This window comes from Primulina eburnea, chromosome 3 (genome assembly GCF_022965805.1).
Source record: "Primulina eburnea isolate SZY01 chromosome 3, ASM2296580v1, whole genome shotgun sequence".
Classification (NCBI taxonomy): Eukaryota; Viridiplantae; Streptophyta; class Magnoliopsida; order Lamiales; family Gesneriaceae; genus Primulina; species Primulina eburnea.
In genome coordinates this window covers 17289869-17307808 of record NC_133103.1, presented here as the reverse complement: position 1 = coordinate 17307808, position 17940 = coordinate 17289869, and the positions used below count along the sequence as shown (strand labels likewise).

Genomic DNA, 17940 nt, shown 5'->3' with positions numbered 1-17940 from the left:
TAAATTTATTATGATAAGGTTAATTTTGTCATTACAATCTAATATATAAATCTAATCACTCTTATTAAAATCATATCAAACATTAAATATAATATCCTACATCTTATTTATCCTTAACTTATCCTTATATTATATATCACATATTTATCATATCATGTGTATCAAATTATGCCTAAATGGCTAAACTGATCATTACTAGCCAAAAATCCCAAATAAAATATATTCTCTCCCTAAGAAAAATATTTGACACTCAGTTAAAAAACTTATAAGTTAATACTTATTATCAAATAAAATCATGTATTTTTCATAAATATTTCAAAGAAAAATCCCAAAAAATTTTCAAAATAATACTCAATGAACTTTACGTTCCACAGATGTCGATGTTCAATTCCAAATTATCTAAAAATCAAATTCAGAAATTTTTAGTTTCTCAGTATAAAATAATTGAATTGAGGATATTTCAATAATGCGATTGCCGTGATTTTTAATGGAAAAATTACAATCGCAATCTTTTTTTGCTAATTAACGATGCTTTTTACTTTGAAAATATTGATTAATTGTCTTTATTAACTATTTTTACAAGGACAACTCAATTTGCACAATGTGCAATGATATAATTAATTATACGTAATTGAGCTGTTATCTTAAAAATTAGTATTAACACTTCAGTGATTATAAATATAATCAGTCATTTGCTAGACTAATTTACACAAACATCTATTTTAAAGAAAATATAAAATCTTGATTTATATAAGAAAATCTAAATAGAAATTTTTGTACTTCAATAACTAAAAATTTTATTTTTTAAAAAATTAATAGCTTAATATTTTAAAATTTTCCATATTTTTTCATATATAGATTAAAATATAAAATATAAAATAACAAAAAAATTATCTTAAGGTTTAAATATATGTACATAAAATATTATTTAACTTTTTTATTTTATTTTTACAAATTTATATAAGTATAATTAATGGGATGTATAAAATTTTTAATAATTTACGTCAAAATAAAAAAAATATATTTATATTATATTATTTAGAAACTAAAAATAATGTTTTCTAAAAAATGTAATGTAATGTAAATTTTCTAATTTTTAATTAAATTATATCCTTAACATGAGATATTTGACAACCAAATAAAATATATTCAAATTTATAATAACTTTGTAAAATTAATTGTTTATTATGATTAAAAAATTGTTTATTGCACAAAGTTTAGTTCGAATAATAAAAAATAACAAAACTGAAGATTTAAAATATGTACAACATGCATAAAACATTTATATCGTTGAAATGTTTAAATCTCTATAAAGAATTAAAATAAATTAAAAATTATGTTTAAAATACTAAATTATTTATACTAAATTAAACAAAACAAAATGCGAACTTAAAAATATTAAGTGATTTGTACTAGTTGATTTATATCATAAAAAATATTGAGTGATTTTTACTAGTTGATTTATATCAAATTAACAACTATTAAAAATTAAATCAAATTTATCTGTCATATTAAACTTTATGGTGTATTTTAAATGATAATAGTCATATAAGGAGGTTATTATTACATTATTATTATTATTATTATAATTATGATTAAATTTTAAAATATAATTATTATAGTGGTTAATGTGAATAAATGAATGACAAATTTTGCCAATTAACTAACATTTAGGGAGGTAATTGATTCCGGAAAAATGGATAGAGCTAGTCGTGAATGATGTCCGGGATAAGGTACTAGAATTTCAAGATATTTTGATATAAATGGAGTTTTGAGGTCTGAGCTCCTACACACACTCAAACAACAAACTTGTGAATAGTAAGTCGGAAGAGTTTTTCGACATAATCACTCAAACTGTCAAATCAATATTGGCTCACAAAAATAAAACTCTCAACATGTAAGTACACACACAAAATGAGAGAGAGAGATATATATATATATATATATATAGAATGAAATGAATAAAAAAATAACACGTTCCTTTATTGAGGAGAAATAACGATGACCTCGATCACATAACCCGGAAGCATGTGAGTATTAGCCATTGGATCATGACTGCATTAAAATACTTCTTTAAATGCTCCATTAGGTACCGCATTTCATACTACGATCTAGGGTATCTGTCATATCACTAGCTTTGTCTGATCAACTTTAGCTCCTTTGTGCACCGAATGATATGCCAATGATTAGAAGTTATGTTGACCTCTACAAAGTTTTCAAATATTGTCCCCATTATCCAGATAAAAGCCTATATTCTCGATCCCGACTTTTTAGTATCAATCTATTGTCTTTTTGACGACTAATTTCTTCAGGTCATGGCCGAACTCACAACTTCTCTGAGATTGAGATCCCAAGTCAGGATCTTTGTTGTCGTAACATCAGTTTCGAGATTATTATATTTTTATTCATCGAGTGTCCGAACTCATCTATTCGTTTCCTCGTACAGATGTTCAGCCCCCTCCTCCTCGGGTATCCCCCTTTCACCGGTTGCATTCTTACTTCTTGTTGTAAACCCAATTTTCGCCCATCTATTCCTAGAACCCAGTCACCAAATGTTCGTTCCAAAAACTCGGTATAGGTCATATTGATGTTCAAGAACTATCCAGTGCATTAATAATATCGACAATTAATTAGATAAAATGGTAAGTTGGAGTGTGATAAACAAATTATATATGAAGTACAAATAACAGTTCTCATGTGCATATTATTATAAGCTGGAATATACAAAGATTAATATAAAATTATTTTTAACACCAATTATTAAATGTAGAATTACTGGCAGCTAGGATGATTTCATTTATTAATTTGGCATATCTAACTAGCATTAAAAGAGGATAGGGTAGCTAATTCATATTTGTCAAAGAAAAATCAGTCAATGTTAATTATTTTTTTGGACGAGAATTAATATGCCGATTCAATATTCAATAAAGTAATTGAAGATTAAATAGCGGTAAGGTCGATGCTACATGTGGGGTAGATGGACAAGATTCACACACATATATGATTTTAAAAAAATTAGTGGATCCCGTATATGTGTGGTTAAATTTGGGCTTTTGATTCTATAATGGGGTAGTGTCCCTACATGTAGGATGAAATCAACCCCTATTCAGTGAAACTTGTCTACCGAATAATAAAAATAATTAATGTTTTTTCTAATGAAAATGAAATCGTTAAGAGTATGTTTCTTGTGAGACGGTGTCACGAATCTTTATCTGTGAGACGGGTCAACCCTACTGATATTCATAATAAAAAGTAATACTCTTAACATAAGAAGTAATATTTTTTCATGGATGACTTAAATAAGAGATTTGTCTCACAAAATATGACCCATGAGACTGTCTCACACAAGTTTTTGTCTTTCGTTAATACGACCGCTTCTCGTTAATCTGACATTGAAAAAAAAGGAATTACATTTAAATGAAATCAATTTTAAAATTTTAATTCAATTGTAATGTAGTAAAGAGTATATTATAATCAAATATTTATTTATTCAATGGGTAAGAATAATTTAGTTAAATTTATTGATAAATGACAAGAGCATGTTACCAGAAAATATTTTTTCAAGATTTCATTTGACGAAATTTACCAAATTTTAAAATAAGACAAGTTTAAATAATTTTAATTATCTACCTCTTGATCTGGAAAATTGTGCACATACAGAGGGGTAATTTGAATATTTCATACTTCAGACAAAATTAGTCGAACATATTTATATCATATCAAACACCAAATAATGATATACAATAATTATCATTATATCTCAATTTCTTATCATTATGATTATATATTTTTTAATCATCTCATCCCCCAAATAAAATGATAATTAAGATGGTTAGGTTGACTAACATAGTAATAATTCATTCTGTGCACAAAATCATATATTTCATTTGTTGTTTCAAAATCGTGCTATAATTTACTCGTACAAAGTTGTTGCACGAATTATTTAAAAAAATAAACTCACCAAACACTTTATATAAACAAAATATAATAAATAAGACAAAACATTCAATCAATCTTTTTTTTAAAAAAATAACGAGAAATTGTTTTAATAATTTATCGTGCTTGATATTTTTTTTAAAAAATATAAAGAGACATATCAACATGTTTATCTGTGATTTAGTGTGTTTTGTTTATACATAGTGTTTGTTGAGTTCAATTTTTTTTTTAACAATTCTTATAAAACATCTTATTTCAGTAAAGTGTAATACGATTTGTGAGTAGAGATTCCGCGTTCTTAGTGGGAAGGTTTATTGAGCATGTCATGTGTTGTTCCGATATAAAAAGAAGTATGTCTTCTGTGAAGATGATTTCACGGATATTAATAATGAGACGAGTTAATTTTATTCATATTTATAATAAAAAATAATATTTTTTTATAATAAATATATATCTCATAAAATTGAATAATCAATTTAAAAGAATTTTTTTTCGAAAATAAAATAGTCAGTTTTTGTTTATAAAATCATACGTAGAGCGAATGCATACAATTTAACGTAACCGGCGGTGGTGACCTTTTTCTGTCCCTCCTTTTTGGGCAACACTTTCTCTCTCTACTCTCCCACTTTCTCATTTTTATTTATCTTCATTTACCTTTTGCCTTAATTCTACGCCCCAAAAGGATCCTTTTTCGCCGCATAAAAGAGGCAAGAAATACTCCGTATGTTTTTGACAAAAATGGGGGTCAGAAAGCTCAATCAACTGCTGCAGGGGAGATTGGATGCCTGCCGTTCATCATAGAGCGTCGCTTCCAAGGCAAGTTTGTCCAAATTCTTTACCTAAGCTCACCGCGAATTGACAACATTTCCACTTTTTTTCTAATGTGCACGGGCGGAATGGAATGTAGGTCAGAGGGGAGGGGAGAGTGAATAATAATGGTTTATTTTGATGATAGTGACGATTTTTGAGAAGATCTCCGGTTTTCTCAGCCTGCATTCGGTGTTTATTTATGAATTGGCGGCTGTATTTTGTCCGTTTATTATCTACTTTTGGAGTTGAGCTGATGTGAAGTATTTTATTATATTCATATCAACTGTCGGTAATCTTCCAATCTCGATGTGTTTTTGTTTATTTTAATGTGATTGCTGTCTGTATCTGTTAAGAGGTTTTGTCAGAGACTTTTTAGTTATGCTTAGATTTTGTGAATGGACGATGAAATATTTTTCTTTGAATTTGTCAGTTATACCATTTAATTTAGTTTGCACGCACTTGGAACATTTTCTGGAAAAGGGAAAAAAACTAGGCAGACCAGTTTATGAGGTGTCTTGTCAGTTAAACTATGCCGAACATTCGTTTATTAATTTATTTTTTCTTTTAAAAGGTGAAACCAATGTCTACAATGCATGGACCGAAACCCAAAAGGCCTAGCTTAAAAACAACAGCTTCAGTCAGCAACAACTCTCCATCGTCATCAACAACTTCATCTTCTCGGCAATATCTTGAGCCATCTGCTGACAGTCTGAGTTCACCAGCATCATCATCTGCTCGAAGTAAACAGTTCTTCTATTCAGAAAGCGCACCTTTGGATGTTGAGAGATCTAAAGAGAATGTCACAGTGACGGTGCGGTTTCGCCCTCTCAGGTAAATAAAAATTGTGAAATACAAGTTGTTTGGTTGGTTTTTCATTCCAAATTTTGTGGTGATTTGGTAGTGCTTTTGTTGCTCAGTCCTAGGGAAATTCGAAATGGAGAGGAGATTGCGTGGTATGCAGATGGGGATACTATTGCAAGGAATGAAAATAATCAGTCAATTGCTTACGCATATGGTATGGCTCGTTTGTAACTTGGTCACTGGGGTTGGATATGTTTGTTGTATTTTGATTATATGATGGTCTAGGAATCAACTTGCTAATTTAAGCAATGCTACAGTATGTCTGTTTCAAACATTAAAGTCCTTCCATGAATCTTTTACGCGTGTAACAATTCCCAGATCGTGTTTTTGGTCCTACAACCACAACAAGGCATGTGTACGATGTTGCTGCTCAGCATGTTGTGAGTGGCGCCATGGATGGAATAAACGGTATCCAGTTTTTGCTCAGCTCTTTTAGCTAATACACATTTTTTCCGCAGCAACTTTCTATTTTAGATATACCACTAAAGGGTACGAAACTGATAATGTATGTTGCAATAACGAAAACAAGCAGTGCAAGTTCTTTAGCATAGCCGCCCATCTTTGCTCAATGTATTGAATTCTTGGCCCAAGGTCTCTCAACAGGACCGCCTGGTCAACTGGTTATGCTTGTGTGGCTAACGGAACAAAAAGCCAGTAAAAAGAAGGAAAAAAATCTAGTTGTAATTTTTTTTGTTAGTGAGATGAAAAATTTGTTGACAAAATCGTACAATTTGAAATACACCGGGCATACCCAATTATTACAATTCAAAATAAAACTAAGGAACTATATCATTTAATGATTTAAATACACATCTTTTGACGAAACAAAATATAAACCCCTGGAGACATGTACTTCGATCTCATCAAAAAGTAATTCAACAGTAGTTTAGTTCCAACAAAACTCAAGTTATTCCTGACAGTCCAAATACCACTAGCAGTGTTAGACATAGAACTTTTCCTCGGTGATACACGTCATCCCCCCTGTATGTTTCCTTGAACTGTTTCATAGTACTCTTTGGGGTTGCCATGAAGTAGGAGCTACATACACAAAGTCTTACCTTGCCCCTTAAATCTTAAGTAAAAGAGCATCTAAAGGGTAAATTTTGCGTAGATTTCATATCCAAGTGACAGAATGCACACATTTTATCGGCAGCAAACGGAAGCCTATCCATAGTGAGAAGCCTCATAAAGTAGCATTTGTAACTTTATTTTTTGGCATTTTATTTTCCCTATTTCTAATTATAGGTACAATATTTGCATATGGCATTACTAGTAGCGGAAAGACGCACACAATGCATGTAAGTGAACTTTCTTCTTGCTTTTGTTATTCTCCTCATATTTTGGGTTTGGACATAACTAGAATTCTGATTGCAGTTTTCTTCTATTTGAATGCTTAATCTTAAAACTTTCTCGTGTTGTTTTTCTTAAAATGGCATTCAATTTGTGTCAACTGGATCAGTTGCTAGTTCTATGGATCTCATGTCTTCAGATAACTCTCCATTTTGAATAAACAAGCATGACATGTTCTGAAGTCAGGTTAACTAGCTTTATTGCATTTGCACCTTAATATTCCCCGAGTCAATGCAATTTTAAATGCTTTTGTTGAGAGTAATTGATAACAAAATTCACAAGTACTTAGAAATATGCTATGACTAAAGTATTTCTGAATTTAAATATGATTAGCTTAAACAGCTTCTAATACTATAATTGAAGCAGTGGCGAACTTGGGTATCAGGATACGAAATTCAATTGCAAATTGCTATACATTCCAGGAGTTTATTTTAACATAATGAATTAGTGTAAATTCCTTCTGTTTGATATGCACTGTATGCAGTTCAGTATATTTATTGGCTGAATTATTTAGCTTGGTTAAAATCTAGTGTGTACTTAAGCTTGCATGCATTTTTTACTGTGAGCTTTCGTGTAATCACACATTCTCTTCGCTCTTCGTTCTCGCAAATATGTAACCATGATGAATGGTAAATTATGTTTTGACACACCCATATTTTATTGTCGGAAACTCATTAATTAATATGGTTGCAATTTTCGGACCATAGGGTGATCAGAGGTCTCCTGGTATTATTCCATTGGCTGTGAAAGACTGCATTCAGCATTATTCAAGAGGTACTTGAAATGGTTTGGCCTCAGTTGCTATCCTTGAAGCATTATAATCTGATTAAAATTGTACTTTTGATGACTGCTTCAGACTCCAAGCCGAGAATTTCTCCTACGCGTCTCTTATCTGGAAATATACAATGAGGTTAGACTCTAGCGAATTTCCAGCTTTTTGACGAATCTTTCCTCTGCTCAATTGTTACCACGTGGAATTAGCTAGAGAGCAAAGTATCGGAAAGTAACTAGAATGACTCCAATGTCATGCAGTCCATGTCCCGTCAGCAGTTTTTTGAATGAATGGATTTATTATCTCATTTTGGTACCACACATCCTATTTAAATTTATGATGCATCTTCAATCCTTCAACTTGCCATAGCTCCCTTTATCCCATTATTTCAATTTAATTAGTTAGAAACCACTTGCCAACTAGTTTCTAATTTCTATACTATATTAAGAATCTCTGTTCCATTTTCTTTTATTTTATAATTTCAAATTCAGTATGACCTCTAATTAATTTTACAATTATGGTATTTCTTCTATATGAATATAATCATTTCAAATTGCAGTATGAACCTTCATAATTTTTTACAACTATGGTATTAACTATATTTGAATATATATTAAATTAATTATAAAAGACTGTACAAGCACGCAATACGTGTGTTAAGAACCTAAGTTTGGTGGATCTGATTATTCCAGAACCAAATATTATCGTGGGCCGGAATAAAATGCGCCCAATGAAGAGAGTTCTAGAAATAGTATCTCAGGGAAGAGGAAAGGGGAATTCTATGAGAAAGGGAGTTGGCTAGAGTTAGGGCATCAATTATTCTATATTTTGACTGTTGAACTAGCTCTTACTGGGGGAAGAGGTTTAGCCCTTGTACAGAGGCAACTCTGGGGAAATATTATCTATATATGCAATTATATTTCAGCATCTGCATTAAATTGGTGGTTGTAACAGTGCGCCTATGCATTAGTTTCTATAATGCTCCTTTCCAGTCAGCCGTTGCTTGGACAGTTGGATGTATCAGTTCAATCTTTGGAGCATTTTTCTTCCCTTACCCTTGAATTTTACCAGTAACCTGATTGTATGATATTGGTTTTCTTCTCTCTTTTTTTTTATTTCTAGGTTTTTGTTTTCAAGATGGAGAATTATCTTTAACACTCATACTGTTTTCTCTGTTAAGGTTGTCAATGATTTGTTGAATCCGGCTGGACAAAATTTGAGAGTAAGAGAAGATGCACAGGTGATCTTTTTCATTAATTAATGAATTTTAAAATTCTGGTTTTAATTATACGAACTCTTAGCTTCTCTCCTATGAATCAATTAGTTACTTTATCCTAATGCAGCTTCTCTTTTTTCCCCTCAAGAAACAGATAGAAAGTGTGAGGTTAATAAGGAACATTTTATTAGTCTTACTGTCTCAATTATTTTTTCAATGGTCGAATTTGCAAAAGTTTTTACTGTGATTGTCATCATGCGGTGTCCTATCAAGACTAAGATCTTGACAACTGAAGTTTATGCCAACTGTGTTTTGTTGTTTTAATGGGACAATGGACCTTATCTTGTGTATCTGATCCGATATTCCGTATCATTTCTTTCACCGATTAAGGATGCTCTCCTTGGTCTGTGATCCACTGATTTGTAAGAATGAGTTGTTTTCTAAGTTTTCTGAAATAAGGTTTGAGGTATATATGATATTCTAGGAATGCCCACAATCAGCTTAAGTTGCTACATTTTAAAAAATATGTATATTGTTATCATTTAACTTATACTAGCTTAATTCGATTTTTTTCTTTGTAGATGTGATATTTGTTATGTTTAACCATTTTGCGTTTATCAAAACAACTTTGCCCCTTCTCCGGAGAATAAAAATTCTAACTAAGGCCATCCGAGATCAAAATCTTCTGATAGAAAACTGAGTAATATTACCTCCAAAACCCTATTATTTAATAACAGGATATGATTGGTTTTGGAAAAGAGCTTCTGAAAGGTAAAATTGACGGATTGGTGTCTTTGGGCCCATTATAAGCTATAAGGAAGCATGGTTAGACTTGGCACTGTCGTCATGATGAACTGTGTGGAATTTCTGGAGATGATTTGTATGATGCATCATGCATGTATAGAAGAGAATGTATGGTGAGATAGTTTGAATCTTTATAATGTATCTACTGGGTCTAGTCTCGAATAAATATGAGATGAATGAATCTTATATGTTTTTAGAAGGTTGTTGCCCTTGAGAATTATTGGGTGGTAGCTTAACGGAGTTGAGAAAAAAAATGTGGATTTCTGAGAAAATGCAAATGATGGAGCTAACAAAGACATAATACTTGCATCTGTCAAATTAAGGGAAAAAATTTATGGGACATGACGAGTGGAGATGTCATTGACTTTGGCGAAACATAAAGGAACATAAAAAGATCAGAGTTTATAAGTGCAAAACCAGATGCAATTTTTGTTGGCGGTTTTTTTATCTGAGCATTAAGTTTCTTGCTTGTGCTCTGTTCCATGTTGAATAGTCATTTCTTGGTTTTTTCTCCACTATTTAGGTGGTGCGTAATACATAATCAGTTGAAATCAAATTTGCTGATGTTGCTTGTTGGAAAAAAAACACAAAAGAGAGATCATTTTTTAAGGCTCTTCTCAATATATCCTTTCCCAGGAAAGTGTGTAGTGTATGTCTTTTTAGGGGCCAGGGTGTACCTACCCTTTTAATTAGAAGAAGGGTGGCTGTATGTGAATATAGAATGCAGTAGCCTGCTAGCCTTCAAATGTTAGTTTGCTCATTGTTTTTTTCTCTTGCATTTCCTTGGTTATCCTTGTGGATGAGGGTCGGGCAATCAAGTATATTCTATCGTGAATGATGCTTCTCTATGGAATAACAAAAACATCAAGGGGTGAACCGAAAACTGAAAATTTGAAGTATCCACGTCCATGTGGAGTTGTGTAACTTTTGAATTGTCAGAAGTTATTTGATTTTCATTTTGTCTGAGCATTTGGTAACAACAATGTGAAAGCTTATTTTATTTGATGCTACAAAATCAAATTATAAAAGTGAAACTGCTCAAATAATGACTAGATGAAGTTCATATTGGTAGCACAATTTATTCATTTAAAGTACTTCTCATGTGCTCTGCCCCAGTTTATGTAGTCACTGGTACGAGGTTGTGTTTAATTGGTTGCAGGGAACCTTTATTGAAGGAGTCAAGGAAGAAGTTGTGTTATCACCTGCTCATGTTCTATCTCTTATAGCTGCAGGAGAAGGTAAACATGTGCATCAATATCAAAACTGTTCAGTATGCTGTATGAATTACAGTATCAGTGGAAGAGTTGGTCCCGAGCAAGCATGCTGTTCGTCCACTGTCACAAATTCATTTATCACGTGTTACATGATTCACATGCCTTATTATATTTTTAGGGTATTGACTGCTAACATTAGTCTGGATTACTGCTTATGTAGACATCATCAACTTCTATCTTTTTTGTGAATCGTGATATCTTAAGAACTTAACAAATGTTTAATAAAATTAATACGTATATACTTTTGCTCGCTTTTATTTTTTTGTTTTTCTCAATGCTGACCACAGAGCATAGACATGTGGGTTCGACATTCTTCAATTTACTCAGCAGCAGAAGTCATACAATCTTCACTCTGGTAATTAGATGTGTTGTTTCTGCATCAAAATATCTTGTTGAATGCAATTCTTAGGGCTTATTTTCTTGTTTCATGTGAAAGTATTTTAAATTTCTTGGCTGTACAGACCATAGAGGGCAGTCCCTGTGGAGAAAATAGTGAAGGTGAAGCTGTTACCTTGTCACAATTGGTATATACTTTCTCTAATACAGATTCTACTCTCTTTCTCTTAACATAATCTCATTTCACAATTTCAGCATATTTACTTGATACATTGATGAAGTTGACTGTTCAGATTCAACCAAATATCTCTGAACTTTCATTTCTAATATTCATCCCTGCAGAACCTCATTGACCTAGCAGGTTCTGAGAGCTCAAGGGCTGAAACAACAGGCATACGTAGAAAAGAGGGATCCTATATTAATAAGAGTTTGCTGACTCTTGGAACTGTGAGATCCCAAACTACTCTGATTATAGTCTCTGTAGTAATTGTACTCAAGCAAATGCTTCTTCTAGCGAAAAATAAACACGCATTAATGCAACTGCACATGCAAACAATATGGGGGACTTGCATACGTGTTTGTTCAATCACAAGTATGTACATGCACTCATAAGATTGTAATAATGATGCACTTTTTCTATCTTTCTTCCATTGTTCTGGCACTAGATGTTTCTAATTTTCTGAAACAAACCTTGTCTTATGACCTTATGCTAAGCAACGATTCCTGATATTCTTATTTGCTTGCCAGGCAATTTATTGTCCACTGGCAAATCATTAATTTTCTTCCTTCCTAATTTGTTTTACATTTTCTTTCTTTTCTTTTCTTTCTTTCCTTTTTTCCAGTTTTTTTTCGCTAATGATCATGCAATCTGTGATGTCAATAGGTTATTTCAAAATTAACAGATGAGAAGTCTTCACACATACCTTACAGGGACTCTAAATTGACGAGGCTTCTTCAGTCCTCACTTAGTGGTCATGGGCGTGTATCTGTAAGTTCAGTCATTTACTTTGTGTGTATGCGTTGTGCATGGAGTGTATTTCATCAATAAAAGTGGATGGGTTATCTTGGTTTTCTATCTTTAGGAAAGTGAATGCAAGTTTCACTTTTTTTCAGTTTTAATGAAAGCATGTATTGTAATTTGTCGGGTGGAAACTTTCGCTTTCAAAAGAAATATGTTCTTACATATTTACTATTTCTTAACCAGCTAATTTGTACTGTTACGCCCTCCTCAAGCAACTCAGAGGAGACACACAACACATTGAAGTTTGCCCATCGGGCAAAGCACATTGAAATTCAAGCAGCACAAAACAAGGTATGATCTTTAAATATATCCATATTCAGATCCCTTTTTTAATCATTTAATTGAAACAAGCCTTTGCATATGCAGATAATTGACTGAAAAATCACTTATCAAAAAGTACCAAAATGAAATTCGGTGTTTGAAGGAAGAACTGGAACAACTGAAACAGGGCATAGTCACAGTCCCCCCCAAAAAAGGTGGAGGTGACGATATTCTTCTCCTAAAGCAGAAGGTGAGCCATAGTTTCAGCGAGTTATCTTGAATTTTTATTATTCTTGAAATGTATTGAAAACAGGCATGAACTAAGTTTTATTAAATTTGTTTCTAGGAAGGGTATGCTGAAGTTCTGTGAATTCTCATATTGTGCTTTTCGTGAAGAAGTCTTGCAACAATAGTTAACCTACAATCTCGTTTACCATCTTCCAGCTGAAGTTTATTTTATCAACTGAGGGATTAGAACTTTGTTTGAAAATCCTAATTTGGTTATACAATAACTATAGATTTATTTTATTTTATTAATTCAGCATATTACTGCAGCTGAAGTCGTGAAATTACTACCTTGTTGCCACAGCAGAAATTATATGCTGAAGGCCTTTTTTTCTTGATACTGAAGTGGTATCCTACGTGTCTCAATTCATTTTGATCGCGTCGGAAACTATATGCCTGCAATTCTCATCATCTGGCTGTAAACTTGCATTTTGGAATAGACTGATTTTATGCATATAAAGAAGTGTGTGATTTTCAACTATACTTTACTTTCTGGAACATACTGTGTTGTCCTTACTTTCATAGGAGCTTGACAAAATGTCTGTATGCTTGACTTCATTTGTTGCCGTGAGATGTGTGAAATTAGCCTTTTGATATATGAAAGTCTAGGATGTTATGTGGTCCAAAATAATGCTCGAAATGCTTGCGTTCAGTTGATTATTGCCTTTTTCATTATAAACAAAGTTCGAGGTAATATGTGCTGTATTTTATTGAATGCATGGAAAATCTTAATAGAATCCAAAATTTTCTTATCACCTGAACTATTGGCGAGATCAAAATTTTATAGCTATACATCTCGATAAACTTGTGGACGTTGGCCTTAAGTAGTTGAAAGGACATGCTGTTTTTATTTCTCTTTCGTTGTTGGGAGCGCCATTGATTATATTCTAAACGCATGCATGGAATAACTTCTAGAACGAAAAGCTTTGATTTGCTATAGGAAGAACTTCAACTTTTTATTTATTTTTTTATTCTAAGATGTTTTACCACAATGGAAAATCTAATGCTTTATCTATATTATTTTGACATTCCAGAATATATTTATTTATAGATAACCACGATGGGTCTGAATTTGATAACAAAAAGGGGAAACTTTATTCATCTTAATGTTGTTTTCCTCTGGATCTCTGCAAGAAAATGTGGGTGAAGGTATCTCATTTGTCCTGTCATTTTACTGACAATTCAGTTGGTCTTTCAACAATTTGTTTCCTCTTTGAAGTTCAATAATCCATTTAAATGGAATCAACCAATAGGAAAAAAATGGGTTTTCATGTATTCAGTTTATTTAAAGCTTTGTGTTGGTCTTATTTCTGAAGCTTGAAGACGGTCAAGTGCGACTACAGTCAAGATTGGAAGAAGAAGAAGAAGCCAAAGCTGCTTTAATGGGGAGAATACAGCGTTTGACAAAACTTATTCTTGTTTCAACAAAAGCTTCTCAATCACCAAGAGTTCCTCACTGTTCAGGACCAAGAAGAAGACATTCCTTTGGAGAAGACGAGGTTTCAGCAGTTCATTTCTTTCATCTTTTTTCTCCATTTCCTTCTTTGATCTCCTCAATGCAGATTGTGCATTGGTGAAATGAATCCTATATGTGCCTTTTATGATATTTAAAATGCTTGACTTAATATTGTCTGTTTCTTCTATTGGATTCCTTGGCAGCTTGCTTATCTTCCGTATAGAAGACGAGACCACATCTTGGATGATGAAAGTATGGACCTCTATGTTTCTTCTGATGGCAATACTGAAACTGTAGATGACCCATTGAAAGAAGAGAAAAGGACAAAGAAGAATGGTTTGCTGAACTGGTTGAAGTTACGGGTGTGTGGTGCATCATTTAATTTTCATTTATTTTGCATTCTAAGATGTTTCATATATTTTCGTTATCCGTATTCAGTTCCCCGGTTAAAGTTCACATTTCATAAACTAACCTTGCTAAGTTTTTGCAATCGTAGAAACGAGATAGTGGCGTAGGGACATTGGCAAGCTCTAGTGAGAAGTCCAGTGGAGTTAAATCCACGAGCAGTCCTTCAACTCCTCAAGCTGATAGCACAAATATTCACATAGAAGCAAGACAACCACATTCTTTTCTCACAGAAAGCACTCCTTCTGCCAATCATTTATCTTACTCAAGACATTTTGAATTGTTTGAGCCTGGGGATAGCTATTCGGGACTACAGACTCCACTGGTATAAATCACAAATTCCCATGTGTTTTTCCTGTTGAGCAGAGTGCTTTGATGATATATATAATCAAATCAAGTTATGTAATCTTTGTTGAATTTCTTCTGCCTTATTAGACCATATAATCCTTATCGATCCATAGGTTTGGTGTGTGAACCACATCACATCCACCTTTATCTTATGTTCAACAGACCAGCATAAAGACTATGGACCAGATTGACCTTCTGAGAGAGCAGCATAAAATTTTGTCAGGTGAAGTCGCACTTCAAACAAGTTCTCTGAAACGATTATCTGACGAGGCTGCGAAAAAACCCAAGGAGCAAATCCAGGTAAAATTTCTTAATCCCATATTTGTCCAGGTTCTGATGTTCTTGGACATCATAAAAGGACTTTTTTTATCTTTCTTAATTAAGGTGGAGATTAGAAATTTGAAGGAAGAAATTGGGAAAAAGAATGATCAAATAGCTTCATTGGAAAAGCAAATATCAGATTCCATCATTCCCCATGGCAAGGAGGACAAATTAGAAGAATCACTGGTAATTTTAGACTTTCTCAACTTCATCAATGCCATTGGTACTTGGTTTAAACGCTTCTTTCTAATGCAATGGTTATTTTATACTGCAGTCCGTCAGTGAACTAATGGCACAGTTAAATGAGAAGTCTTTTGAACTTGAGGTATTGTACCTTGTACATCTTGACCATAATTTTTATTTTTGCAATATATCTGATATTCATGTTGAATACTAAGATAAAGTTCATATCTGAAGGCTTGTCACAAATTTTGGAATTGAATATCGCTTCCTTACTCTAGTGGCCCATGTGATAACTAGAATACGTTGCCGATTGTGTCCTTGGGTTTTTGCAAGCTCTGTGCTCAATCTATCCTCAGTGCCTGGTTTGCCATCATGTAGATCATGAGGCCGGAGTGACTATGAGTTGAAATTCCTAATTAGATCGTTTCATTTTTCTTTTCCAGGTCAAATCTGCCGATAATCGAATAATCCAAGAGGAGCTGAACCAAAAGGTGCCATCTTGTTTTATCTGTATTTGCAAGAATTTGTTTCATCATTTTGGTTAAGTATATTAGAGTACTCATTGTTATCAGACTTTGGAATGTGAAGAACTGCGAGAAACAGTTGTATCCTTAAAACAACAGTTGTCCACTGCTTTATATCAGGGGGGCTTGAGTTCATTGACAGATGATCAATGCTTTTCTGAAACTACTCGCATACAGCAGATGGGCAAAGAAAATGCAGCGATAAAAGATTCAAATGATATGTTGCTTCTACAAGCTCAGGTTCAAATCACATCATAACTCCTTTCGTGGTTTTCGACGGATGTTATTGATCTTTCATTGTTGAGTTAGTACGTTCTGTTTTGAGAGAAATTTCCTATTTTTCTGCTGAATATGTGAAATGAAAGGGGGGATTGACCACCTGCTGCCATGAAATAGTCCCCGTCATTTAGTAACTAGCGAAGATTGCCTACTGTATTGAGTACCAGCTAATGTTTGATCTATGTTTCTGCAATGCTGATCTTATGCTTTTGCCCCTCTTAGGTAAATGAAATTGTAGAACTAAAGAAGAAACTGGCGGAGTTAACCGATTCAAAGAATGAACTAGAGCTGCAGAATAATAAACTCGCGGATGAGAGTTTATATGCAAAGGGATTAGCATCTGCTGCTGCTGTTGAATTGAAGGCACTATCAGAAGAGGTTACGAAGCTAATGAATCAAAACGAAAGATTAAATGCTGAGCTTGAAGTCCAAAAAAAGTTGCCGACCCAACGCCGAACTGCCATACCCACCAGCAGGAATGGTCGGAGAGATAGTTATGTCAAACCCCAAGGTGTTGTCTTAACCTCTGATATCAAGAGAGAATTGGCCGTCAGCCGCAAAAGAGAGCAATCATATGAAGCTGCCTTGACCGAAAAGGTCGAAAGAGAATCTGAATTGCTGAAGAATCTCGAAGAATCCAAACAGAAAGAAGCGTACCTGGAGAATGAACTTGCAAACATGTGGATACTCACTGCAAAACTAAAAAAATCTCAAGGCCTTGACTGTGATGAACTAACTACAGAAAACCAGAAGCATGATGAATTTGATATTCAGAATAATCAATTATTTTAATAATTATTATGTGTTTGTAAATGGTAGGACAAGATTTTTTGGACTTTTTTAGTGCTTGCTAGTTGGTGTGTTTCTGGTACTTAATCGTGAGTGTAATTAAATTTCTAACTTGTATTTGCCTATGCTAGCTCTAGACAATTTAAGGTTGATTAAGCATGATGATGTCGTGTTGAAGTACCTTAACATCAGTACTTATTTCTTCACAAGTTAATCGTTTGTAAACAGGACAGTAATGTTGAGGTCATGGCTTTATTTCGTGAGCATTCAATCTTCTATTTCAACTTTTACGCAAAGTTGATGTAAAGAAACTGGATTTCCATATATATATATTTGGCCCCAAAACCAAGTAGGTGTTTCCGCTATCGTTTTCGATCTGTCTACTACCATAAATTTCAATATGATTCTTGATTTCTTTCCCGTGACTCACGTTGATCCCATTCCCAGTTTCAAAATCCGCGAGGAATACTACGAAAGCCTATGTCTTAAAAGAAGGCTGTTAAATATAATTTAAAAATTCACTCTTTTATTTTTTAAGAAATAAATTTTACCCATTAGATTTAACGATGATTTTAAAACCTAGATAGTCTTGTTACGACATTTGCCATTTGTAAGGTGATAATTATTTTTTCTTGGCTGTGTACGTAATTGTTGGACAAATCGATCTTGATCGAGTTAACGTTGTGCAATTTTGGGTCGGACAATCTTC

General features: G+C 33.1%; 1 protein-coding gene across 1 annotated transcript; it reads left to right on the top strand.

Moving 5' to 3' along the window:
* The first annotated feature begins 4524 nt into the window (after positions 1-4524).
* Positions 4525-17454, top strand: LOC140827097 (kinesin-like protein KIN-7K, chloroplastic). Its single transcript, XM_073189704.1, is given in 25 exon segments — positions 4525-4752; positions 5318-5577; positions 5664-5761; positions 5926-6015; positions 6853-6905; positions 7665-7709; positions 7711-7731; positions 7814-7867; positions 8910-8969; positions 10909-10987; positions 11311-11378; positions 11485-11547; positions 11702-11806; positions 12243-12347; positions 12564-12673; positions 12750-12891; positions 14243-14425; positions 14586-14744; positions 14879-15112; positions 15298-15435; positions 15520-15642; positions 15731-15781; positions 16083-16130; positions 16212-16403; positions 16665-17454. Coding segments are annotated over 24 exon segments (3042 nt in total). The 5' UTR covers positions 4525-4752; positions 5318-5326; the 3' UTR covers positions 17235-17454.
* Positions 17455-17940: the final 486 nt, after the last annotated feature.